Here is a 27,561-nt window from a genome sequence, read left to right as displayed (position 1 = left end):
TTAAAGTTTATACAGTTTTATTAGAAATTAAAAAAAAAAATAGCATTAAAAACCTGAGTCTCCCCCGTGCTCCTCCTCGCGGAGGTCTACACCGCAGCTCACTACTGCTATAATCCACTAGTGTTTTTTTCCTCGCACCATGGCCACCCTTGTAGTATGGGGCAAAGAACACAGGATCCATACATTATAGGGGGCACATGAATCAACAATACAAAATACCAGTCAGTGTGGCGACACGTCGGGCTGTGGAGGATGAAGGCTCTGTACAAGGCGCACTCACATAAAATGCTTTATTTCGCTTGGTACCAGCGGGTGTAATAACCAGAACACTTTATATATTATATAAAAAAATTCACATCTTCACCTAATAAAACACAGAATTGTCTGGTGCCGCCTTTATTCTGCATTTCACTATATACAAGCTATGGATCCAGTAATGTACACGCTCGTCCTACTGCCCACTGGTGACTGGGCCAGAACTATCCCAACGCCAGGGGAGCAAAATACATGAAAGAAATCTAAATAAAAACCAAATGCACAATGGGGAGCGCTGCTCCTGAAGTCATAATGGAGGAGACCAGCGTCCGGTGGAACCTGCTCAATCCTTAGAGGGTGCTTTACACAATATACGGGTGAGGGCCTAAAACTCATCAATGGAAAAACAAACTACAAGGGAAGCGCCTGGTCGTCGTCCCCCCCCGCTACATGTCCTGGGGGTCGTCTTCTACAGGAGAGGTAGCATCGCTGGACCAAGAGGACCACAGTCCCCCCCTACCCTTGGGGAAGTGATCATGATAAACTAAATGCCATAAGTCCTGAATATGAACAGGCAGTGGAATGGTTAACGAGGAGGGGGGGACATGGCATCAGTCTCATGGTTTATAGATCAGACTCTTCGAAGCCATAGAATGATTCGGGGTCACTATCTGCCTCGAAGAGCTGGTGCAGCACCTCGGGGTCAGCGTATTCCTCAGGGCTATCAGTGTCCTCCTCGTCCTGGTTGAGATGCAGCTGTCCTTCCAGCAGGTCGATGAGCTCTTCTTGCATCTCTGCGTTGCGCTTGCTTGTGTTGGCAGTGCCGTCAGTTCCCGGCAGGACACTGGCCACCAGGAAGGATTGCTGGACCAGTTCTGGGTGCTCACTGATCACGTCCAGGACCTCTGTCAGCCAGCGCAGCACCAGCTGAAGCAGCGTTTCTGAGGTGCAGCTTTCCTGTCTCATGTGTCCCACCTGCTCTCTCCATTTCTTGTGCAGGAAGTTGGTGATTGCTCTACGGATACAGACGTACAGAGGTTGTATCTTTGCGCTGCAGCCGGCAGGGACGATGGCCGGCAACGTGCTGGTGGAGCTGAGCAGTGCCAGGACCTCGTCTGACAGGTGAGATCGGTGACAGTCCAATACCGCCATACCTTTGTTGTTCGGCCCGTCCACGTGTTTCTGCCACACAATGAACGACCACAGCTCTATCACTTCATCGTCAGTAAAGCCGTTCTCTCGAGTTTCTAGCCGGACAAGATTGGGGACTTGAGTCATGGTCTTGAAGCTGCCGCGACAGCACACCAGTGTTGGTAAGAGGCTGCCGTCAGCCAGGATGGTCAGCACGATGTCGCACCACGGCTCCCCTGTCCCCACCATCTTCAGCGCGCTCTCTTTCTGCTCTTCACTGTTTAGCAAGTCCAGGTCAAGAAATAGTGAGATTTCATCAACTGCTGCGATCATGGAGAGCGGGAGATCTTGGCTGAGTATTTGTCGCTGCACAAATCCAATGAAGGTCTGGGCGTTGTCCTCCATCTCATTGGGCAGTCTGTTCACCACGGCGACTTTATCGTGTATGCTGAGATTGTGCCGCAGCATGAAATTCACAGCCCATTCATAGGAGATCTTGAAACCTCCTTCCAGAGAACGGCCAATTTTGGTGACCTTCTGGAAGAGAGTCTCTTCATTGACCGGCTGCTGCTGTTCTCTCTGGATCAGCACCCATTCGGCCAGCTTCTCCTCCGCTCCAGTGCCCAGATACTTCCCCTCGGCCAGGTTGTCTGGGACATCATCCTGGAACCTCTGCAGCCAGTGGACGATGTGTCTCGGAGAGTTGTAGAAGTGTTCAGACGCTTGTTGCACACCGCAGCACAAGGCGAAGAGCACCACACGAAGCTTCTTCACACTCAGCTCCTCCTGACTCTCCTCGTCTGCAGGAGCCTCACCCTCTTCCACCTCACCCTCTTCCACCTCACCGTCCTCAAGCTCATTCTCCTCTACTTCGCCGTCCTCCACCTCATCCACATCGATTCTCTGCTCCTTCTCTTCAAGGCTGGGGGTATCAGACACGGGTGATAATTTCCATTCCTGGTTGTCCTTTACCTTACTTTCCTCTATTAACTGTGGACTGGTCCTATCACTCAATTTCTTTCGAGGTGCCAACACCCTGCAGTAGGGGAAAAAGTCATATGAATAAGGAGAGGTCAGACAGGAGATATACTGGTACACTAGTCTGGTTAAGTAAGGTATATCCACTCACCAGGAAAGGTCTGGAGAGGTAGAACCTGTGGAGACAAAATAGTGATGTTACTACTGTTGGGTGGCCTCCTGGCGGCGGCGGCGGCGACGGAGGAGGAGAGTACTTACTTGTGCACAACACAGACGTGTGGCAGTGAGTTGGGTTGAAAGCCAGATGTTTAGCCATGGCATCTCCAATTCGCGTGACAAAAGGGCAGAAGAAGCAGGTGAGCACCATCTCGTCGCTGCAGAGGAGAGTCATAGTCAGCCATCAGACTGTCAGTGCCAGCAGGGCGGTTCCGCCAGCACAACACTCACCTGGGCAGGCAGGTCCTGAACAGAGACCGGTACTTCGGACTCTTCCGTGGGACGTGGTTGCTGAAGAATTACAGACAATAAGTCAGGTTATCGCACACCTATAGGCTGCAGGTGACAGCACAGGACAACATAGGTCTCATAGGCAACATCACCCACTCACTTGATCATGTGGTTGGCGTAGGCTCGGGAGCAGCAGGTACTGTAGCGGCAGAGAGAACAGTGCACGTAGGTGGGGAAGTGATTGTGGAACTCAGTAATGTCAAAGCGGCACTCCAGGCACGACTGCTTTCCTATAGTGACCCTGAAACCAACATCGAAGAAACAGAACGTTAGCCATCATGTGGTGTCAGGAATCAGCCGCCAGAAAACATTAAGGCTGGGGAATGCCACATACTAGCCCAGTGATCCATGGGTGTTTGAATGCCCGGCCACAAACGGCGCTGGGATCCCACGGCCACACGCCTCCCCGGGCGCAGGGAAGGCCCGGCCACACGCCTCCCCGGGCGCAGGGAAGGCCCGGCCACACGCCTCCCCGGGCGCAGGGAAGGCCCGGCCACACGCCTCCCCGGGCGCAGGGAAGGCCCGGCCACACGCCTCCCCGGGCGCAGGGAAGGCCCGGCCACACGCCTCCCCGGGCGCAGGGAAGGCCCGGCCACACGCCTCCCCATATCATTCAGCCTCAGCATTAGACCCCCATGGATCATTACACAGAATATACCACAGAACAGAGTAATGATCGCATCTGAGGAGAAAGTCCAGGCTTATGGGTGCGTCGTGTCATGACTGACCGGTGTGTGTAATCTTCAATTTCCACTGGTTCAGCTGGTTGGACAAGAGTGCAGGAAGTAATGTCTGGCAGAGGAAGTGTGGGGGCGTCCGAAGACATTGGGAGAGCCCGTGAAGGTGCCCGCGAGGCCCGGATGGTGACCTGTGGAAGAGGATTTACACTTTAAGAGCTGACCGATTGCCCGGGCCCTACAGGCCACGTGCAGTTCATGCGCTCACCTTGGTGCCCGGCTTCAGTCCCTCCAGCTGACGAGGTTTACGGAAGGTTTTGTGGTGCTGTAACTTGTGTTCGATCTTGTCTTTTGCAAACAAAAACTGCAGACGGCATTTATTGCAGTGGTAGACGCTTTTCTTCATGTCCGAAGGTGGAGAGAAAAGACCATCGCATAAAACAAATAAAGCTGACATTGTAAGTCCCAGCAGACACAGACAGAGGCACAGCAGTTGTGATGTGCGGCACAGAACCCCCGCCTTACCTGGTGCCGCATGAAGTGCTGCTGGAAGGCGTTGCCATTTTTAAACACCTTCAGGCAATAGACGCAGAGCAGGTGCCGCGTGTCCTCGTGGTTCAGCCGGAAATGAGTGTCCACCTCTGAGTAGATGGAGGAGCGGTAAGAACAAACCTGGAAGAGAAGGTGTGGTCACACGAAGGCGCAGCCTGGCATCTGGGCGTGCACACACTCCAGCACTGTACTTACCTGGCACACATAGGGCATCTCCCCTGGCTTGTGGGTGTCTTTCATGTGTTGCAGGAAGAGTGGCTCACTGTCAAACGCCCATTCACAAATCTTACACTTTGCTGCAGACAAAGATGCAATAACTTACACCAATGCCAACCAGAAAGGTAGCGACCCTACTGGGCCCACCATACATCACACACTGTCCAGACGTGACACTGGAGCACTATCCGGTACTCACTCGTGGACTCGTAGGAGCTGTGCACGTTTTCCAGGTGACACTGTAACTGGAATGGGGTGGAGAACTGTCGGTAGCAGTGCTGGCACGTGGTGTGCCCGTCCACCTCCCCGTTCTGCTGGTCCAGCTCCACATGGTGCCGCATATGATTCATGAACCTGGAAGACACCCGAAGGGTTCAGAGTTATGACACATCCAGAGGCAGCCGGGGGCATGGCTTCATTACTGTACCCACCTGATGTTGTTCTTCAGGCGCTTGGAGCAGTGCATACAGCGGAATGTGGTGGCAATTTTAGGAACCCCTTGCATCTGGTACGTCTGACCAACATCTCGGCCATAATAGAAGTCGTCTACCAGCATGATGAGCTTCCCCTGCAAGGCGTCCTCTGCTGCGGAATCCTGGGACTTAGCAGTTGGGGGCACCGGGCCACTGGGCACACTTGCAGACTTCTCTGGGCTTGGCTGTTTGGGCTGCTCAGAATCAGACTTCCCCTTTTTGGAGAAGTCCACAAGGTCAGGACAGCAGTACTACATGGAGAAAGAGAGAGAAACAATAAGCGAATGTCCCCCACCACCACCCACCCAGCGATGCCAACCATCACGTGACTGACACTTACACACATGTGGCCCCGCAGAGCTTCCAACACCCGAAATGGCGTTTGACATCTCGGGCAGTACTTCCTGGAAGGGTCAGGGTTCTCCATCTGGGCTCCGGCAGGTGCAGCTGCTGGAAGGTGTAGGGGCAGACATTACTGACTACGTATAGATACGTACAACCTTCCTGTGTGACCCAGCTCAAAGTGATACCTTTCAGTCCAAGAGACTCCAGCTGAACGCCCCTCTGTAAGGTGCCCACGCTTGGGCTTGTGCCGTTGTTGCCGATGCTGCTGGAGAGGATGAGCTGCGTGGAGTTCTGCGTGGTGGTCTGACTACCGCTGACTGCGTTCACAAACTTCACAATGTCTGTGGGTTCTCCAGGCCGCTTCACAGTCACCAGGCTGGAAATATTCACTGCAAGGCAGAAAGATGAAGAGTGGCGTTCCCCATCAGAGGACTGAGGAGGTGAGAGAGTGGAAGGGACTGACTAATAAGACATGGGCAAAAGGCCGGGTGGCAGATAGTAAGGACTTGTGTGGGAAAAGGGTCTCCACTGTTACCGTTAGTACCATCACATACTCACCCAGCTTGGGGTTGGCGTTGGGATTGTTCTGGTTCTGGGAGATGGCCAGCGCCTGGGTTGGCTGCTGCATGGTGATTTGTCGGAGAGGCTGCTGGCTGGGCGCAGTTGTGGTGGAGGTGCTGGAGATGGGTTTGTTCGCCTGATTCTGTGGCACCGTGCTGCGAATGGTCAGGGTGGCAGGGATGACTGTGGTGAAGGTGTTGGTGGCAGGACGCACCGGGACAGTGGTCGTTGGCCGGACCTGAGTCACCTGAGAAAACACTTGTGGAACGCCTACTGCCGGCTTCATGAACTGTGTGCCCGCTGCTGGAGAGAGGCAGAGAGGAGTCAGGATGCACAGGGCCACCCACAACAGATACTGGGGACATAGCAGAGATCGGACCTACCAGGTACGATGGTGATGGGCCTAACTGTCTGGCCTTGCTGGACATTCAGCACAATGCCCACCTGATTCATGGCATTCACAGTGTTTTGAACCGGCCTGACGTTTCGGACAGGAAAGCCCTATATGGGATAAAGTGATTTTGATGTGAAACAATAGAAGGAATGATGTACTGAACCAAGTCTCCGAGCTCGGCCCTGTCCTCATACCTGCGCAGTTATGAAGATGGGCTGCGCTGCCATGGAGTTGTTGCTGGCATGGTTGGCATTCTGCATCACTTGCATGGGACGAAGCATAGGCTGAGTAACCATTGTGCCCAGGCCCTGAGCGGCGTTCTGAGTCAGTATGAGCGGCTGAGGGCTCTGCTGTACAAGAGGTGCTGTACCTGGGGCAGGAAGACAGATTAGCGGGCGGCTACTACAGGGCGACAATCTAGGCGAGGAGCACCGACACTTACCGCTGTTATTTGTGATCAGCGTGACCACGGTCTTCTTCGTGGGGTCACTGTTCTGGCTGAGGGTGTTGGTCACGGTGGTGGCGGTCGTGTAGTGACTGCCCAGGGTCTGGTGCACGACTGGAAGGGAGACTGTGGCCGGTTGAAGGTTGATGGAGACTGATGTGACAAGAAGGCGCTGATCAGAGGCGCAATCACAACGAGGCCCCTGAATTCTCACACATTCTATGGAGCCAGTAAACACCATAGGGCATGACATGGAAAGCAGTGCTGACCCTCTAACTGCTGGTGCCCCCTCATTTACCACAACGCACAGCCCATCTGCACGGATCAGCGTCACACATTTCAAATGTCATGTCCTATGGGGGTCTGGCATCCGAGACCCCCACATAGTGGTAAAATTAGCGTACAGGGGTCCTCGTCATTTCGGCCAGACGCCTACTGAGCGTTTCAGCCCTTATGTTTTAGTGCTAATGGGGGTCTGCTCCTGGACTCCCACCAATATAAACCCCACAGACCCTGGAGCATGTGGTTACCGGTGTTGGCTTTATCCAAGTAGCTGTAGTCCTCCACCACAGAGTCCTCAATCACGTCGCTGATCTTCTGCCACGGCTCCAGCTCCTCCTCCTCACACTCCATGAACAGATCCGTGTCCATGGCTCCTGCAAGACACCAGATATCAACTACGACAGGGAGCAAAGAGAACAGGAACTACAAGTCCCAGGATTAAGAGACATGGCATGGAAGTATGTGCAGAGTTTATGGCACAAAATTCTGAGCAACAAAAATTCACCCACCGGGAAGCTTAATTATTCATTAATCAATTGACTTTAAAAAAGGTTGATACTTAACTCCTTCATCCCCAGGCGATTTTCCGTATTTTGCTCCCCTTCTTCCGAGAGCCGTAACTTTTTTATTTTTCCGTCAATCTTACCATATCAGGGCTTGATTATTGCGGGACGAGTTCTACTTATAAATTAAACCATGAGTTTCACCATATGGTGTACTGGAAAATGGCAAAAGTGCAATTGCATGATTGTTTTTGGGATAGTTTATTCACCGTGTTCACTATATGGTATGGCTCAGTGACGGCTTATTTTTTGCGTCTTGAGCTGATGTTTTTAATGTTACCATTTTTGCGCAGATGCTATGTTTTGATCACTTGTTATTGCATTTCGCAGCGATTAAAAAACAGAATTTTGGCGTTTGGATTTTTTTTGACGCTACGCCATTTACTGGTCGGAATAATTGATTTTATATTTTGATACATCGGGCATTTCTGAACGCGGCGATACCAAATGTGTATTTTTTTTAACCCTTTTAATTTTTCAATGGGGCGAATGGGTGTGATTTGAACTTTAACCCCTTCACGACCGGCCGATTTTTTTTGCGTTCCGTTTTTTTTTTCCGCCATTCTTTTTCTGAGAGACATAACTTTTTTTATTTTTCAGTCAATATGGTCATGACAGGGCTCTTTTTTTTGCGGAACGAGCTGAACTTTTAAATGAAATCATAAGTTTTACCATGTAGTGTACTGGAAAATGGCAAAAAAAATTCCAAATGCAGAAAAATTGCAAAAAAAGTGCAATAGCACTATTGTTTTTGAGATATTTTATTCACTGTGTTCACTATGTGGTACAACTGATGTGTGGGTGCGATGCCTCAGGTCAGTGCAAGTTCGTAGACACCAAACATGTATAGGTTTACTTTTATATAAGGGGTAAAGAAAAAAAAAAAAAAAAAATCGGAAGTTTGTTTGAAAAAAGTGGCGCACATTTTACGCCATATTTACGCCATGACCCGTAGCGTTCTCATTTTTCGGGATCTATGGCTCAGTGACGGCTTATTTTTTCTTCTCGAGCTGACTTTTTAGCGGTACCATTTTTGCGCAGATGCTACGTTTTGATCGCCTGTTATTGCATTTTGCGCAAAAGTTGTAGCGACAAAAAAAACATCATTTTGGCGGTTGGAATTTTTTTGCCGCTACGCCGTTTACTGATCAGATTAATTGATTTTATATTTTGCTATAGATTGGGCGTTTTTGAACGCGGCGATACCAAATGTGTGTATATTTTTTATTTTTTTAACTCTTTAATTTTCAATGGGGCGAATGGGGGGTGATTTAAAACTTCTAGGTTTGTTTTTTTTAATTTTTTTTTAAAAAAAAATTAACTTTTTTTTATTTTACTAGTCCCCCTAGGGGGCTATAGCGATCAGCAATCCGATCGCTCTGCACTATCTGCTGATCACAGCTACAAGGCTGTAAACAGCAGATATGCTCACTTTCTTTTTCACTGGGCTGCGGGCCAAGTGAAAGTGAAAGCAATTCATGTGTAGTACAGGAGTCATCACATGACCCTGTGCTACCATGACAACTACCGAAAGTCACGTTATCATGTCACGTGACTTCCGGTATCGGGCGGTAAGTAAAAGTTTACTGCGATCGCGCTTATAATGGGGCTGTCACATATTGACAGCGCCATTTAAGGGGTTAAATGGCACGAGCAGATAACTATTCTGCTCGTGCCTAGCAGGCACACATCTCAGCTGTGAAAATCAGCTGAGATGTGCGCCGATCGCGGCATGCTGCCGCCAGCAGACCGCGGGCAGTAACATTATGACCGCTAGGACGTAAAATTACTGCCTGCGGTCGTTAAGGGGTTAAGTTTTTTTTTTTAATTATTTAAAGGGAACCTGTCATCAGAAATTTTGCACTAAACCTAAAAGATTCCCCCTCTGCAGCGCCTGGGCTGCATTCTAGCAATGTTCCTGTTGTTCTTGTGCCCCCTTTCTGACCAAAGAAGGGAATTTTGTTACTTACCGTAAATTCCTTTTCTTCTAGCTCTTATTGGGAGACCCAGACGATTGGGGTATAGCTACTGCCCTCCGGAGGCCACACAAAGCACTACACTAAAAAGTGCAAGGCCCCTCCCCTTCTGGCTATACCCCCCCGTGGTATCACGGGTACTCCAGTTTTAGTGCCAAAGCAAGAAGGAGGAAGCCAATAACTGGTTTAAACAAATTAACTCCGAGAAACATCGGAGAACCGAAAAAACCATTCAACATGAACAACATGTGTACCCGCAAACCACAAAAAAATCCCGAAGGACAACAGGGCGGGTGCTGGGTCTCCCAATAAGAGCTAGAAGAAAAGGAATTTACGGTAAGTAACAAAATTCCCTTCTTCTTCAGCGCTCTATTGGGAGACCCAGACGATTGGGACGTCCAAAAGCTGTCCCTGGGTGGGTAAAGAAATACCTCATGTTAGAGCTGCAAAAAAACAGCCCTCCCCTACGGGGATGTCACTGCCGCCTGCAGGACTCTTCTACCTAAGCTGGCATCCGCCGAAGCATAGGTATGCACCTGATAATGCTTGGTGAAAGTGTGCAGACTGGACCAGGTTGCTGCCTGGCACACCTGTTGAGCCGAAGCCTGGTGTCGTAATGCCCAGGACGCACCCACGGCTCTGGTTGAGTGGGCTTTTAGCCCTGAAGGAACCGGAAGCCCCGCAGAGCGGTAGGCCTCTAGAATTGGTTCTTTGATCCATCGAGCCAGGGTGGCTTTAGAAGCCTGCAATCCCTTGCGCGGACCAGCGACAAGGACAAAAAGAGCATCGGAACGGCGCATGGGCGCCGTTCGGGAAATGTAGATTCTGAGTGCTCTCACCAGATCTAGCAAACGTAAGTCCTTTTCATACCGGTGAACCGGATGAGGGTAAAAGGAAGGCAAGGATATATCCTGATTAAGATGAAACGAGGATACGACCTTAGGGAGAAACTCCGGAATGGGGCGCAGCACTACCTTGTCCTGGTGGAACACCATGAAAGGAGCCTTGGATGACAAAGCTGCCAGCTCAGACACTCGCCGAAGCGATGTGATCGCGACAAGAAACGCCACTTTCTGTGACAGGCGAGAAAAGGAAACGTCCTTTAGAGGCTCGAAGGGCGGCTTTTGCAGAGCAACAAGTACTCTGTTCAGATCCCATGGATCTAACGGCCGCTTGTACGGGGGCACAATATGACAGACCCCCTGTAGGAACGTGCGCACCTTAGGAAGACGTGCTAGACGCTTCTGAAAAAACACCGACAGTGCCGAGACTTGCCCTTTAAGGGAGCTGAGCGACAAGCCCTTTTCCAACCCCGATTGCAGGAAGGAAAGAAAGGTGGGCAATGCAAATGGCCAAGGGGATACTCTCTGTGCAGAGCACCAAGATAAGAAAATCTTCCACGTTCTGTGATAGATCTTAGCAGACGTTGACTTCCTAGCTTGTCTCATTGTGGCCACGACTCCTTGAGATAATCCTGCAGACGCTAGGATCCAGGACTCAATGGCCACACAGTCAGGTTCAGGGCCGCAGAATTCTGATGGAAAAACGGCCCTTGGGACAGTAAGTCTGGTCGGTCTGGCAGTGACCACGGTCGACCGACCGTGAGATGCCACAGATCCGGATACCACGATCTCCTCGGCCAGTCTGGGGCGACGAGTATGACGCGGCTGCAATCGGATCTGATCTTGCGTAACACTCTGGGCAAGAGTGCCAGAGGTGGAAAGACGTATGGGAGCCGGAACTGCGACCAATCTTGAACCAATGCGTCTGCCGCCAGAGCTCTTTGATCGCGCAACCTCGCCATGAATGCCGGAACCTTGTTGTTGTGCCGGGACGCCATTAGGTCGACGTCCGGCACTCCCCATCGGCGACAGATTTCCTGAAACACGTCCGGGTGAAGGGACCATTCCCCTGCGTCCATGCCCTGGCGACTGAGGAAGTCTGCTTCCCAGTTTTCTACGCCGGGGATGTGAACTGCGGATATGGTGGAGGCCGTGGCTTCCACCCACATCAGAATCCGCCGGACTTCCTGGAAGGCTTGCCGACTGCGTGTCCCCCCTTGGTGGTTGATGTATGCCACCGCTGTGGAGTTGTCCGACTGAATTCGGATCTGCCTTCCTTCCAGCCACTGCTGGAAGGCTAGTAGGGCAAGATACACTGCTCTGATTTCCAGAACATTGATCTGAAGGGTGGACTCCTGCGGAGTCCACGTCCCCTGAGCCCTGTGGTGGAGAAACACTGCTCCCCACCCTGACAGACTCGCATCTGTCGTGACCACTGCCCAGGATGGGGGCAGGAAGGATCTTCCCTGAGACAATGAGGTGGGAAGGAGCCACCATTGTAGAGAGTCCTTGGCCGTCTGGGAAAGAGAGACTTTCCTGTCCAGGGACGTTGACTTCCCGTCCCATTGGCGGAGAATGTCCCATTGAAGTGGGCGCAGATGAAACTGCGCAAAGGGAACTGCTTCCATGGCTGCCACCATCTTCCCGAGGAAGTGCATGAGGCGCCGTAAGGGGTGCGACTGGCCCTGAAGGAGGGATTGCACCCCTGTCTGTAGTGACCGCTGCTTGTTCAGCGGAAGCTTCACTCTCGCTGCTCGAGTATGGAACTCCATGCCAAGATACGTTAGTGACTGTGTCGGAGACAGATTCGACTTTGGAAAGTTGATGATCCATCCGAACGTCTGTAGAGTCTCCAGTGTAGCATGTAGACTGAGTTGGCATGCCTCTTGAGAGGGTGCCTTGACAAGTAGATCGTCTAGGTAAGGGATCACCGAGTGTCCCTGAGAGTGCAAGACCGCTACCACTGCCGCCATGACCTTGGTGAAAACCCGTGGGGCTGTCGCCAGACCGAATGGCAGAGCTACGAACTGAAGATGTTCGTTTCCTATCACAAAACGTAGAAAACGTTGATGTTCTGTAGCAATTGGCACATGGAGATAAGCATCTTTGATGTCTATTGAGGCAAGGAAGTCTCCTTGAGACATTGAGGCCACGACAGAGCGGAGGGTTTCCATCCGGAACCGCCTGGCGTGCACATGTTTGTTGAGCAGCTTTAGATCCAGAACAGGACGGAACGAGCCGTCCTTTTTTGGAACCACAAAGAGATTGGAGTAAAACCCTCTCCCTTGTTCCTGAGGCGGTACAGGAACCACTACTCCTTCCGCTCTTAGGGAGTCCACCGCCTGCAGCAGGGCATCTGCTCGGTCTGGATGTGGTGAGGTTCTGAAGAACCGAGCTGGAGGACGAGAACTGAACTCGATTCTGTACCCGCGAGACAAAATGTCTGTCACCCACCGGTCTTTGACCTGTGACATCCAAATGTCGGAAAAGCGGGAGAGCCTGCCCCCGACCGGAGATGCGGAGGGGGGAAGCTGGAAGTCATGAGGTAGCCGCTTTGGAAGCGGTTCCTCCATTTGCTTTCTTGGGGCGCGCGTGAGCCCGCCAGGAATCTGAGCTTCTTTGCGTCCTCTGAGTCCCTTTGGACGAGGAGAATTGTGTCTTGCCCGAACCTCGAAAGGACTGAAACCTCTGCTGCCATTTTTTCTGCTGAGGTTTGCTTGATCTGGGCTGGGGCAAAGAAGAGTCTTTACCCTTGGACTGTTTAATGATGTCAGCCAATGGCTCGCCAAACAGTCTATCTCTAGATAAAGGCAGGCTGGTTAAACATTTTTTGGAACCAGCATCTGCTTTCCAGTCCTTTAACCACAAGGCTCTGCGCAAAACTACCGAACTGGCGGACGCCATTGAGGTGCGGCTGGTAGATTCTAGTACCGCATTGATAGCGTAAGACGCAAACGCGGACATCTGCGAGGTAAGGGACGCCACTTGCGGCACCGCTGGATGTAAGATAGCATCCACTTTTGCTAACCCTGCTGAAATAGCTTGGAGTGCCCATACGGCTGCGAATGCTGGAGCAAACGACGCGCCGATAGCTTCATAGACAGATTTTAACCAGAGGTCCATCTGTCTGTCATTGGCATCCTTAAGTGAAGCGCCATCCTCCACTGCAACTATGGATCTAGCTGCAAGTTTGGAAATCGGGGGGTCAACTTTAGGACACTGGGTCCAGCGCTTGACCACATCAGGGGGGAAAGGAAAACGTGTATCCTTAGAACGTTTAGAGAAACGCCTTTCTGGATGAGCGTCGTGTTTCTGGATTGACTCTCTGAAGTCAGAGTGATCCAAGAAAGCACTTAATTTACGCTTGGGATAGAGAAAACGAAACTTCTCCTGCTCTGCAGCTGCCTCCTCTGCAGAAGGGGCTGGGGGAGAAATATCCAACAGCCTATTGATGGCTGAGATAAGCTCGTTTACCATGGCGTCCCCATCCGGGGTATCCAGATTGAGAGGGGTTCCAGGATAAGACTCCTGATCACTCTCATCAGACGCATCACAGAGCGACTGATTGCGCTGAGACCCTGAGCAGTGTGATGACGTTGAGGGTCTTTCCCAGCGAGCCCGCTTAGGGTGGCTGGGGCTATCATCTGAGTCAAAATACTCAGCCTGTGAAGCCGGGGACCCCCTTGCAGTCTGGATTAAATCCAACTGAGGGGGATTAGAGGACAGAGACCTCGCCGTGTCCATAGACTGAGCCCCAGGCATGGATTGCAAAGTTTCAAGGATTTTTGCCATAGTCACAGACATATTATCAGCAAAAACTGCAAAGTCTGTCCCTGACACCGGGGCAGGACTTACAGGCGTCTCAGCCTGGGTCACTATCTCTCCTGACTCCGGCTGGCGAAGCAGCACCGGATCTGAGCATTGCACACAATGGGGGTCCTTGGAGCCTGCTGGTAGAGCAGCCCCACATGCAGCACACGCAGTGTACACAGCCCTAGCCTTGGCAGCCTTGCGTTTTGTGGATGACATGTTGCTGCCTCCTCAGAGCGATCTGGGTATACAGCCAGGAAGCGACCTCACAGTGCAAGCAATAAGGAAATATATATATATATATATGTCCAGTGACACAGTACACTAATACACACTGAGGCACTAGAGGGGCCAGCTGAAAAGCCGCTTACCGCCCGCTTAAGAGCGGGTGTGTGATCTCCAAAGCCCCCTAGTCCAGGTCTCCCAGAGCCTTGCGTCCTTCCTCCAGCCAGACATGCATGTAATGGCTGCCGGCGTCCTGAGAGAGGAGGGGGGGCGGGCCCTGGGCGTTCCTGGCTAAGAGCGGGAAGCCTGCTTCCCTCTGTGCCTAGTGAGAGGGCTGGAGCATGTAAATCAGGCTCCAGCCCTCGTCGCTGCCGTGAAACAGCGTCTCTCCCCTACCCTGATTGACAGGGTGGGGGCGGGAACGAATCGGAGCTGCCGGCGTCCTAGGCCGCAAAAGCCGGGGACTCGATTTATAAACGCCACCGCCGTAAAAGCGCGGTCGGCGTGTCCCCGGCGAACTAAAAGTCACAGCAGCGCCGCCGGTCCAGCGGGGGTCGGCGCTGCGTTCCCACAATACAGAAAAAAGTCCCCCAGTTAAACTGTAGGAACACTAGCTCTAGCGTTACGGTCCCCGGCGCACTACAACACCCAGCCAGCCCGGAGTGTGTCTGTGCCTGCCGGGGACACAGAGTACCTGTATGATGCAGGGCCATGTCCCTGATTGTACTCCTGCTCGGCATCCACCAGGTGCTATGGGTCTGTGGATGGAGCCCGGCGTCAGAGCTTTGAGGCCGGCAGGATCCCACTTCCACAGAGCCCTACAAGGGGATGTGGAAGGAAAACAGCATGTGGGGCTCCAGCCCCTGTACCAGCAATAGGTACCTCAACCTTACAACACCATCTACGGGTGAGAAGGGAGCATGCTGGGGGCCCTATATGGGCCCTCTTTTCTTCCATCCGAAATAGTCAGCAGCTACTGCTGACTAAAATCTGTGGAGCTATGCATGGAATGTCTGACCTCCTTCGCACAAAGCTTGAAAACTGGAGTACCCGTGATACCACGGGGGGGTATAGCCAGAAGGGGAGGGGCCTTGCACTTTTTAGTGTAGTGCTTTGTGTGGCCTCCGGAGGGCAGTAGCTATACCCCAATCGTCTGGGTCTCCCAATAGAGCGCTGAAGAAATAAAGACTTTGTAAAGTGGTACCTTTTTGTATTCAGATCTTGATAATGGTACACGGGGGCGGGCTCTCTGGTGTCCATTAGTCTGCCACCGTGTCGCTTTAGGCCGTCCCCCATCGCGCAATTTCAAAGAGGTGACATGAGGTAAGCTGGCCAGCGCTTGCGCAGAACGGTGGAGGCGGCAGTGAAAGCGCGACCACGAGATTATGGGCGGGTACTTGCTGATGAAAGTCACAGCGCCGCCCATAATCTCGCGCATGCGCAACAAGTCACCAGCGGTCACACTGTGCACATTGCACAGTCCCGTGAGAGTGGCACGGCGCATGCGCGAGATTATGGGCGGCCATAATCTCGCGCATGCGCCGTGCCACTCTCGCGGGACTGCAGTATGCACAGTGTGACCGCTGGTGACGTGTTGCGCATGCGCGAGATTATGGACGGCCATAATCTCGTGCATGCGCCGTGCCACTCTTGTGGGACTGTAATGTGCAGTGTGACCGCTGGTGACGTGTTGCGCATCCTCGAGATTATGGGCGGCGCTATGATTTTCATCAGCAAGTACCTGCCCATAATCTCACGCTCGCTCTATCACCGCCGCCTCCACCGTTCTGCGCAAGCGCTGGCCAGCTTACCTCACGTCACCTCTTTGAAATTGCATGATGTGGGACGGCCTAAAGCGACAGGGAGGCCGACCAACGGACACCAGAGAGCCCGCCCCAGTGTACCACTATCAAGATCTGAATACAAAAAAGGTACCACTTTACAAAGTCATTATTTTGGTCAGAAAGTAGGCACAAACAACAGGAAGATTGCTAGAATGCAGCCCAGGAGCTGCAGAGGGGGAATCTTTCAGGTTTAGTGCAAAATTTCTGATGACAGGTTCCCTTTAAAACTTTTTTTTTTTTACTAGGCCACATAAGGGACTATAAGTATCAGCAGTCTGATCGCTTATTCTTTCCTGTAGATCAGAGCAGCATCGCTTTGATCTGAACAACAGCAGCTCTCCTCACACACTGCACTCTGCTGGCTGTAAGGGGAATGACTCATGATCGCTACAGGAGTCATCACATGACCCTGTGCTACCATCGGACCCACGTGATCACATCACGTGACTTCCGATGGCGCCGGGTAAGTGAATGCTTACTGCAGCTCGGTGTTACATCGCACTGTGACATTTTGATAACCCCTTACAGAGCGCTAACAGGCGCGAGTGGGTAGCGAATCCACTCATGCTTGATAGCCGCACATGTCAGCTGTTCAACTCAGCTGACACATGCAGCGATCGCTGACGGTGGCAGCAGCCACGAATTAACCTGAAATGATCCATGACGTACCCAGTACGTCATGTGTCGTTAAGAGGTTAAAGAAACCCCATCCCCATTTCATAGCACCGCATAGAAGAGAAATGGCAAACCACCAAAGAAAAATGGCACCACGCTGAAAAAAGAAAATGGCGGAAAAAAAAAATATATATTGCCCAACGCGGAATACAAAACGGCCCAACGCAGAATACAAAACGGCCCAACGCGGAATACAAAACGGCCCAACGCGGAATACAAAACGGCCCAACGCGGAATACAAAACGGCCCAACGCGGAATAAGAAACGGCCCAACGCAGAAAAGAAACGGCCCAACGCAGAAAAGAAACGGCCCAACGCAGAAAAGAAACGGCCCAACGCAGAAAAGAAACGGCCCAACGCAGAAAAGAAACGGCCCAACGCAGAAAAGAAACGGCCCAACGCAGAAAAGAAACGGCACTCAGTCTGCTGGACACCTCAGTAACGAAGAATTAGACAAACCTGGGGTGAATTCTTAGTAATCAGAAATGTATACTTTGATTGGGGTGTGCTCTTTAATGCTGAGCACTTTACATATTACATACATACAATATATCTGAATGGATATACAGTGGGTACGGAAAGTATTCCGACCCCTTTAAATTTTTCACTTTTTGTTTCGTTGAAGCCATTTGGTAAATTCTCATTAAATGTGCACTCTGTCCCCATCCCCCATCTTGACAGAAAAAAAAATGTAGAAATTTTTGCAAATTTTTTTACACAAGAAAAACTGAAATATCACATGGTCATAAGTATTCAGCCCCTTTGCTCAGTATAACACGTGGTCATAAGTATTCAGGCCCTTTGCTCAGGCACTCATATGTAAGTCACATGCTGTCCATTTCCTTGTGATCCTCCTTGAGATGGCTCTACTCCTTCATTGGAGTCCAGCTGTGTGTAATTAAACTGAAGGACGTGATTTGGAAAGGCGCACACCTGTCTATATAAGACCTCATAGCTCACACTGCAGGTCACACCAAATGAGGATCATGAGGTCAAAGGAACTGCCCAAGGAGCTCAGAGACAGAATTGTGGCAAGACACAGATCTGGCCAAGGTTACAAAAGAATTTCTGCAGTACTCAAGGTTCCTAAGAGCACAGAGGCCTCCCTAATCCTTAAATGGAAGAAGTTTGGGACCAGCAGAACTCTTCCTAGACCCGGCCGTCCAGCCAAACTGAGCAATCGTGGGAGAAGAGCCTTGGTGAGAGAGGTAACGAAGAACCCCAAGATCACTGCGGCCGAGCTCCAGAGATGCAGGAGGGAGATAGGTGACTTTGTGGAGATTTCTCCCATCACTGCAGCCTCCACCAGTCGGGCCTTTATGGCAGAGTGGCCGACAGAAGCCTCTCCTCAGTGCAAGACATATAAAAGCCGCATAGAGTTTACAAACAAAAAAAAACACATGAAGGACTCCCAGACTATGAGAAATAAGATTCTCTGGTCTGATGAGATGAAGATAGGACTTTTTGGTGGTAATTCTAAGAGGTATGTGTGGAGAAAACCGGGCATTGCTCATCACCTGCCCAAAACAATCCCCACAGTGAAACATGGGGGTGGCAGCATCATGCCAGGGGGGGGGGGGGGCGTTTTTCAGCTGCAGGGACAGGAAGACTGGCTGCAATTGAAGGAAAGATGAATCTAGCCAAGCACAGAGATGTCCTGGAAGAAAACCTCTTCCAGATGCTCAGACTTGGCCAAAGGTTCACCTTCCAACAAGACAATGACCCTAAGCACACAGCTAAAATAACAATAGAGCGGCTTCAGAACAACTCTGTGACCATTCCTGACCGGCCCAGCCAGAGCCCTGACCTAAACCCAATTAAGCATCTCCGGAGAGAACGGAAAATGGCATCCACCAACGTTCACCATCCAACCTGATGGAACTGGAGAAGATCTGCAAGGAAGAATGGCCGAGGATCCCCAAATCCAGGATCCCAAAGAAGACTCATGGCTGTACTAGCTCAAAAGGGCGGGTGCTTTTGCTCAATACTGAGCAAAGGGGCTGAATACTTATGACCATGTGATATTTCAGTTTTTCTTTTTTATAAAATTTGCAAAAATTTCTACATGTCTGTTTTTCTCTGTCAAGATGGGGAATGTGGGCAGAGTGTACAATAATGAGAAAAAATATTGAACTTTTTTGAATTTACCAAATGGCTGCAATGAAACATGGAATGAAAAGTTTAAAGGGGTGTGAATACTTTCCGCACCCACTGTATAAAGATGGATATATATCTAGAAGGATATTCTTTATCCTCCCTCTGGAATCGTGCCCTTGGAGACCCTCAATCACGTCCTCGCTCCTACGTTACCTCCGGTCTGTGGGTGTCCTGAAGATTTCAAATATCTGCTCTAAACCTAAAGAAAAAGAGAAAAAAAAAAAACAAAAAAGAAGAAACCAGTTATAAGTGATCTGCAAGATATACACACACAGGACTGGCAATTATTGTCCTTATTATTATCGGTCTGTGCACATTGTAGCGTCAGCAGAGCACCAAAACCTGGAGTAAGGGAAGGACACAAATGGAAACCGAGAAAAGAAACACAAACCAGAATATTGATGCATCTCCACTCGTCTGATGTCCAGTCCTCGCGCCGTTTAGTCTCTTGTGCTCCTCAGCAGCGGCTTCTTTGACCACAAAGGCGTCCGGATGCCAAGATGTGTCGGCTACTTTATGTCAGGACATTATTTATGAGCGCTGCTCTCAGGAACTGTCCGTTTGTGGTTTCTGGGGCTGATAACCCTAATCATCTTATCCTCTGCAGCAGAGGACAGTCTCCGTTTTCCTTTTCTGGGGCGGTCCTCCGACAGCCAGGTTTCTTCATAGCTAGTGATGGTTTTCATGACTGCAGTTGACCTGCAAGGTTCTAGCAAGGTTCCGGATGACTGGCCTTATTTTACAATAACTGCCTGTAGTAGCTGCTCTTAGGTTGATCGCTTCTTGCCATATTATGGCTTAGAACAATTGTGCACTATGCTCAAATCGATACGGACCTAAAAGCCAACACGTCCTCTGCAAAACATGCAGGATGTTTGCAAACACCTTCAGAAGGCCGGTGACCCTACAAATAGCTGCCTGACGAGTGGACCTGCTCATCCGAACCATTCCAGGTGATGACTTGGAGAAAAGCTTAGTGTACAGCGGTCATCAGAGGAGCAGGGAGTATATAGGGTGTAACACCTCTTCTTGTTTGTGTCTCTTCACTCCCCGTTACCACCTTCGCTCCCTCCTAGATTGGAAGTCTGAATCTACAATGCGCACATTCCAATAAAAATAAGGAATCTCGTGGCATGGACACGTGCATATATTCATAGTAAAGAGCAAAAACGTGGGTAGCCAGGGGCCTTTATATTTTTTTGCGTGGAATCTGCTATTGAGCGCTGCCCTCATTTGTATGCACCACGAGGGCAGACACCTGCAAGCACCAGGTAACGTGGCCCCCGGCTGCACTCACCAGACCACACACCGAGTCCCACATGAGGTAACATGGCCCCCGGCTGCACTCACCAGACCACACGCCGGGTCACGCACGAGGTAACGTGGCCCCCGCTGCCCACGCCGGGTCACGCACGAGGTAACGTGGCACCCGCTGCCCACGCCGGGTCACGCACGAGGTAACGTGGCCCACGCCGGGTCACGCACGAGGTAACGTGGCCCACGCCGGGTCACGCACGAGGTAACGTGGCCCACGCCGGGTCACGCACGAGGTAACGTGGCCCACGCCGGGTCACGCACGAGGTAACGTGGCCCACGCCGGGTCACGCACGAGGTAACGTGGCCCACGCCGGGTCACGCACGAGGTAACGTGGCCCACGCCGGGTCACGCACGAGGTAACGTGGCCCACGCCGGGTCACGCACGAGGTAACGTGGCCCACGCCGGGTCACGCACGAGGTAACGTGGCCCACGCCGGGTCACGCACGAGGTAACGTGGCCCACGCCGGGTCACGCACGAGGTAACGTGGCCCACGCTGCCCATGCCGGGTCACGCACGAGGTAACGTGGCCCACGCTGCCCATGCCGGGTCACGCACGAGGTAACGTGGCCCACACTGCACACGCCGGGTCACGCACGAGGTAACGTGGCCCATGCCGGGTCACGCACGAGGTAACATGGCCCACACCGGGTCACGCACGAGGTAACATGGCCCACACCGGGTCACGCACGAGGTAACGTGGCCCACACTGCACACGCGGGTCACGCACGAGGTAACGTGGCCCACGCCGGGTCACGCACGAGGTAACATGGCCCACACCGGGTCACGCACGAGGTAACGTGGCCCCCGCCGGGTCACGCACGAGGTAACGTGGCCCCCGCTGCACACGCCGGGTCACGCACGAGGTAACGTGGCCCCCGCTGCACACGCCGGGTCACGCACGAGGTAACGTGGCCCACGCCGGGTCACGCACGAGGTGACGTGGCCTACGCCGGGTCACGCACGAGGTGACGTGGCCCACGCCGGGTCACGCACGAGGTGACGTGGCCCACGCTGCACACGCCGGGTCACGCATGAAGTAATGTGGCCCCCGCTGCACACGCCGGGTCACCCATGAAGTAATGTGGCCCCCGCTGCACACGCCGGGTCACCCATGAAGTAATGTGGCCCCCGCTGCACACGCCGGGTCACCCATGAAGTAATGTGGCCCCCGCTGCACACGCCGGGTCACCCATGAAGTAATGTGGCCCCCGCTGCACACGCCGGGTCACCCATGAAGTAATGTGGCCCACGCTGCACACGCCGGGTCACGCACGAAGTAATGTGGCCCCCGCTGCACACGCCGGGTCACCCATGAAGTAATGTGGCCCCCGCTGCACACACAGTACTCTTAGTCTCTGGGGTCTTGCTCTTTTGTTCTTTCTGCTCCTTCCCCCAGCTGGGGGCGCTGTCCACCCCTCAGGTGCTGCTGCAGCATATGTCCTTACAAGAAGATGCTCTTCCCACAGGGGCCCTCATTCACCTCCTCTAAGGGCCACCAAAACACGCTCCTCCTCGCAAAATAGTCCCTCGAAGCAACATGGCGGCAGTGGAGGACTACCCCTCGGCCTGGCTCAGCTTGGTCCCGCAGCCGTTCCCCACATTGTCCGCGCCCGCCGCCCCGCACCTGCTCCACATCTCACCTCTTCCTCGGCAGGTATTCCTCTCCTCGGTCGCAGGCCCGGTCACACCCCGGGATTCCTCCGCCGCTTCACACCCGCCGCCAAGCGCACTGCGTACAAAGAGGAGCGAGCGGAGGAACACAACGCTCTCACGGCGGATGGATATCGTGGCGTCATTTCCTCAACGCTTGCTGAGTGGTGGAGAGACTGGAGCGGGCATTGACGTCACAGCCATTTGCCCCGCCCTCGCAGCGGTTTGCCTACTGCGCATGCGCATTATGTGTTCCTCCTCCCCAAAGAGGGAGGGGCCTGCAATATAATACCCCCTCTGCTGAACCGCCAAATCTCACACAACACCCCAGCTGTATGACCCTGACAGGAAGCTGCTGGCCCTGCCCTCCACAGTGAGCAGGGGCCCAGCTACCATGGCCAGTGTGTGGTGCCCCATAAGTGACCCCACCCCAGGGCTCACTGCACTATTAACCATCCTATGTGGGATGCCCCACAATGTCAGCACACCCCGCACTGTGTGCTCAGATGTGGCGGCCATCTTGATGCTATGTAAATATCTGAGATGGCCGCCACAGCCCGTGTTACCATCTGCGCTCCTAACTGGAGAAATACACAGAACAAAATGTCCGCCACGTGAGATGGCAGATGAGACGAGCCGGCGTCCGCGTGAAATACACAGAACAAGATGTCCGCCACGTGAGATGGCAGCTGAGACGAGCCGGCGTCCGCGTGAAATACACAGAACAAAATGTCCGCCACGTGAGATGGCAGCTGAGATGAGTCAGCGTCCATGTGAACAATATGTCTGCCACATGACGCAGCGGCTGAGACGAACCGGCATCCGTGTGAAGTACACAGAACAAAATGTCCGCCACGTGAGATGGCAGATGAGACGAGCCGGCGTCCGCGTGAAATACACAGAACAAAATGTCCGCCATGTGAGATGGTAGCTGAGACGAGTCAGCGTCCATGTGAACAATATGTCTGCCACATGACGCAGCGGCTGAGACGAACCGGCATCCGTGTGAAGTACACAGAACAAAATGTCTGCCACGTGAGACGACAGCTGAGGCGAGCCGGGCGTGTACGTGTAGAGTCATGTCTATATCTTAGGTGTAAGAGTAGGAGGTGGAGTAATGTTACTGCCGGGCAGAGAAGCGTGACCCACCCAACACAGGAGCCGTATATCACCAAAAAGCCTTATACCACCAAGCCCAAGGCTTTACTCAACAAGGCCTTATACTAACAGAATTAGGCCTTCTAAGACTAGATCTTACAGTACTAGGCCTGATACCACTACATAAAATTAGGTCCGATAGCACAAAACCTCACAAAATTCGGCCTGCTAGCACTAGATCTTACATAATTCGGCCTCATACAACTAGATCTTAGATACTTTAGCCTTATACCACTAGATCTTTTTCAGAATTAGGCCCGATAGCACTAGATCTTATAAAATTAGGCCTTATATCGCTAAATCTTACAAAATTAAACCTTATACCACTAAATCCTACAGAATTAAGCCTTACACAACTTGTAGAATTAGGCCTGATATCACTAGGTCTTGCAGAATTAGGCCTTTTATACCAAAATCTTACAGAATTAGGCCTTACACCGCTAGGTCTTACAGAAGTAGGCCTCATAATATTAGATATTACAGAACTAGGCCTTATACAAATACAGAATGTAGGCCTTATATCACTAGATTTACAAGAATTAGGCCTTATACCACTACATAGAATTAGGACTTATACCACTAAATCTTACAGAATTAGGCCATTTTACCAGTACGTAGAATTAGGCCTTATACCAGTAGATCTTACAGAATTAGGCCTTATACCACTAAATCTTACAAAACTAGGCCTTATACCATTAAATCTTACAGAATTAGGCCTTATACCACTACATCTTACAAAATTAGGCCTTATACCACTACATCTTACAAAATTAGGCCTTATACTACTAGATCTTACAGAATTAGGCCTTATACCACTAAATCTTACAGAAGTAGACCCTATAATACTAGATGTTATGTTAGAGAATTAGGCCTTATACTACTAAATCTTACAGAATTAGGCCTTATACCACTACATAGAATTATGCCTTATACCACTAGATCTTACATAATTAGGTCTTACACCACTAGATCTTAAAGATCTAGGCCGTATACCACTAGATCTTACAGAATTAGGCCTTATACGACTAGATCTTACAAAATTAGGCCTGATATCACTAGATTTAACAAAAATAGGTCTTACACTACTCTATCTTACAGAAATTTTGTCTTATAATACTTGATCTTAAGTCTTAATTAGGTGTTATACCACTAGATTTTACAGAATTAGGCCTATTACCACTAGACCTTACAGAATTATATTCTACACTACTAGATCTTACAGAATTACGTACTATACGTATCTAGCTCTTACAGAATTAACCCTTATAATTCTAAATCTTACATATTTAGGCCTTATACCACCAGATATTACAGAACGTATTCTTTATTCCACAAGATCTTACAGAATTAGGCCTTATACTACTAGATCTTACAGGATTAGGCTTTATATCACTAACTCTTACAGAATTAGGTCTTATACTACTTGATATTACAGAATTAAGCCTTATAATACCCAATCTTGCAAATTTAGCCCTTATAAAACTAGATCTTCCCGAATTAGGCCTTATAAAACTAGATCTTCCCGAATTAAGCCTTATAAAACTAGATCTTACCGAATTAGGCCTTATACCACTAGATCTTACAGAATTAATCCTTACACCACTAGATCTTAAAGAGCTAGGCCTTATACCATTAGATCTTACAAAATTAGGCCTTATACCACTACATCTTACAAAATTAGGCCTTATACCACTACATCTTACAAAATTAGGCCTTATACCACTATATCTTACAAAATTAGGCCTTATACCACTACATCTTACAGAATTAGGCCTTATACCACTAAATCTTACAGAAGTAGGCCCTATAATACTAGATGTTATGTTACAGAATTAGGCCTTATACTACTAAATCTTACAGAATTAAGCCTTATACCACTACATAGAATTAAGCCTTATACCACTAGATCTTACATAATTAGGTCTTACACCACTAGATCTTAAAGATCTAGGCCTTATACCACTAGATCTTACAGAATTAGGTCTTATACGACTGGATCTTACAAAATTAGGCTTTATATCACTAACTCTTACAGAATTAGGTCTTATACTACTTGATATTACAGAATTAAGCCTTATAATACCCGATCTTGCAAAATTAGCCCTTATAAAACTAGATCTTCCCGAATTAGGCCTTATAAAACTAGATCTTCCCGAATTAGGCCTTATAAAACTAGATCTTACCGAATTAGGCCTTATACCACTAGATCTTACAGAATTAATCCTTACACCACTAGATCTTAAAGATTTAGGCCTTTCACCACTAGGTCTTAAAGAGCTAGGCCTTATACCAGTAAATCTTACAGAATTAGGCCTTATAATACTAGATCTTACAGAAGTAGGTATTATACCACTAGATATTACAGAACTAGGCCTTAAACTACTAGATTTTAAAGGATTAGACTTTATATCACTAGATCTTACAGAATTAGTTTTTACTTCACTAGATCTTACAGATCTAGGCTTTTCACCACTAGGTCTTAAAGAACTAGGTCTTATACCAGTAGATCTTACAGAATTAAGCCTTATAATACTACATTTTACAGGATTAGACTTTATATCACTAGATATTACAGAATTAGGCCTTATACCACTAGATATTACAGAATTAGGCGTTATACTAAAACAGCTTACATGAGTAAGCGTTATACCACTATGTCTTACAGGATTAGGTTTTGTACCACTAGGTCTTACAGAATTAAGCCTTATACGATTAAGTCTTACAAAATTAAGCCTTATACCTCCACATCTTACAGAATTAGGCCTTACACCATTGGTTCTTATAGAATTGGCGTTACACCACTAGATTTTACAGAATTGGAATTTGTACCACTAGATCTTATAGAATTAGGTCTTATGCCACTAGATCTTACAGAATTATGCCTTATACCACTAGATTTTACAGAAATAGGTATTATGCTTCTTGATCTTACATAAATACACCTTACAATACTAGATCTTACCGAATTATTCTTTACATCACTAGATCTTACAGAATTAGGCCTATTACCACTAGACCTTACAGAACTCCACTAGACTTATACCACTAGATTTTACAGAATTAGGCCTTATAATACTAGATCTTACAGAATTAAGGCTTATAACACTAAATCTTATCGAATTAGGCCTTAGAATACTAGATTTTACAGAATTAGGCCTTATACAACTCGATCTTACAGAACTAGGCCTTATACCACTTGATCTTACAGAATTAGGCCTTATACCACTTGATCTTACAGAACTAGGCCTTATACCACTTGATCTTACAGAATTAGGCCTTATACCACTCGATCTTACAAAATTAGATATTGAAACACTAAATCTTACATAACTAAGCCTTTCACTACTACATCTTATATAATTAGATCTTATATCACTAGTCCTTACATAATTGAGCCTATTACTATAGACCTTAGAGAACTACGCCTAAAGCCAGCTTTACACCTTACAATTAGGTGTGCGATCTCGTATGCGATGTGACACGCCCAGGTCGCATATGCGATTGAATGAGATTGCACGTAGGTCGTTCATTTGCTGTCACACGTGCGTTAGTAGTCTATGTTAAATTGATCAATTTTATGTGCGATCCTTTAGATCATGTGTTCCGTGACGTATGCATTGGGCACCCTTTTTTTTTTTTCTTATTTATTGACTTGCCAAGCGTGTGTAATGTGTAGGGATGCGTTTTTACTATGTCATCTGCCATTCAGCTCTGCTACATGGCCGCTGACAGCAGCCACAGACAGCCATGTAGCAGAGCTGAATGGCAGATGACAGCAGACACAGACAGAGCCGCACTGTCAGAATGAACTCGGGTGAACTTCCCCCGACTTCATGGTCATGCTGCGGCTCTGTCTGTGTCACGTCCTGATTAGCGGTCACCTGTGAAGGACTCACCGGTGACCGCTAAACTCCTGAGTAAGTGAATTGAGCAGCCCTCTCTCATATACTCACCGATACCCGATCCCCGGCGCTGCATGGCGTTCACACTACTCCGGCGGCTTTTACTGTTTTGAAAAAGCCGGCCGCTCATTAAACAATCTCGTAATCCCTGCTTTCCCCGCCCACCGGCGCCTATGATTGGTTACAGTGAGACACGACCCCACGCTGAGTGACAGGTGTCACACTGCACCCAATCACAGCAGCCGGTGGGCGTGTCTAGGCTGTGCAGTGAAATAAATAATTAAATAATTAAAACAAACGGCGTGCGGTCCTCCCCAATTTTAAAACCAGCCAGATAAAGCCATATGGCTGAAGGCTGGTATTCTCAGGATGGGGAGCTCCACGTTATGGGGAGCCCCCCAGCCTAACAATATCAGCCAACAGCCGCCCAGAATTGCCGCATACATTATATGCGACAGTTCTGAGACTGTACCCGGCTCTTCCCGATTTGCCCTGGTGCGTTGGCAAATCGGGGTAATAAGGAGTTATTGGCAGCCCATAGCTGCCAATAAGTCCTAGATTAATCATGTCAGGCGTCTATGAGACACCCTCCATGATTAATCTGTAAGTTACAGTAAATAAAC

At 49.9% G+C, this 27,561-nt stretch overlaps 1 protein-coding gene across 3 annotated transcripts; it reads right to left on the bottom strand.

Moving 5' to 3' along the window:
* POGZ (pogo transposable element derived with ZNF domain) lies at nucleotides 1–22,014 on the bottom strand. 3 transcript variants are annotated; one of them, XM_075330964.1, is made up of 20 exons: nucleotides 21,869–22,014; nucleotides 19,062–19,107; nucleotides 7,065–7,190; nucleotides 6,532–6,687; nucleotides 6,284–6,459; nucleotides 6,079–6,196; nucleotides 5,693–5,998; nucleotides 5,320–5,523; nucleotides 5,130–5,239; nucleotides 4,748–5,040; nucleotides 4,516–4,670; nucleotides 4,296–4,396; nucleotides 4,074–4,220; nucleotides 3,817–3,948; nucleotides 3,600–3,739; nucleotides 2,972–3,112; nucleotides 2,812–2,871; nucleotides 2,623–2,738; nucleotides 2,516–2,540; nucleotides 1–2,422 (listed from the first exon to the last, which is right to left on the bottom strand). In XM_075330964.1, exons 3-20 carry the CDS (start codon nucleotides 7,183–7,185, stop codon nucleotides 880–882), a joined length of 4,044 nt encoding a protein of 1,347 aa, XP_075187079.1. In that variant the 5' UTR covers nucleotides 7,186–7,190; nucleotides 19,062–19,107; nucleotides 21,869–22,014; the 3' UTR covers nucleotides 1–879. The 3 variants fall into 3 exon arrangements, with proteins under 3 accessions (XP_075187079.1, XP_075187081.1, XP_075187080.1); XM_075330966.1 differs by having other exon boundaries at nucleotides 5,130–5,236; XM_075330965.1 differs by having other exon boundaries at nucleotides 5,693–5,995.
* Between the last annotated feature and the right edge of the window lie 5,547 nt (nucleotides 22,015–27,561).

Source organism: Anomaloglossus baeobatrachus, chromosome 12 (genome assembly GCF_048569485.1).
Source record: "Anomaloglossus baeobatrachus isolate aAnoBae1 chromosome 12, aAnoBae1.hap1, whole genome shotgun sequence".
Lineage (NCBI taxonomy): Eukaryota > Metazoa > Chordata > Amphibia > Anura > Aromobatidae > Anomaloglossus > Anomaloglossus baeobatrachus.
Note: the sequence above shows the minus strand (reverse complement) of the source record. Positions and strands in the feature narration are given on the sequence as shown.

Bases quoted from the DNA above. Each gene is read 5' to 3' on its own strand.
- POGZ (XM_075330964.1), bottom strand. From the start codon at position 7,185: ATGGACACGGATCTGTTCATGGAGTGTGAGGAGGAGGAGCTGGAGCCG. The intron at 5,240-5,319 runs GTATCACTTTGA...TACACCTTCCAG, and splicing joins GGAGTCTCTTGGACTGAAAG to CAGCTGCACCTGCCGGAGCC. The intron at 3,949-4,073 runs GTAAGGCGGGGG...TCGGACATGAAG, and splicing joins AGCACTTCATGCGGCACCAG to AAAAGCGTCTACCACTGCAA.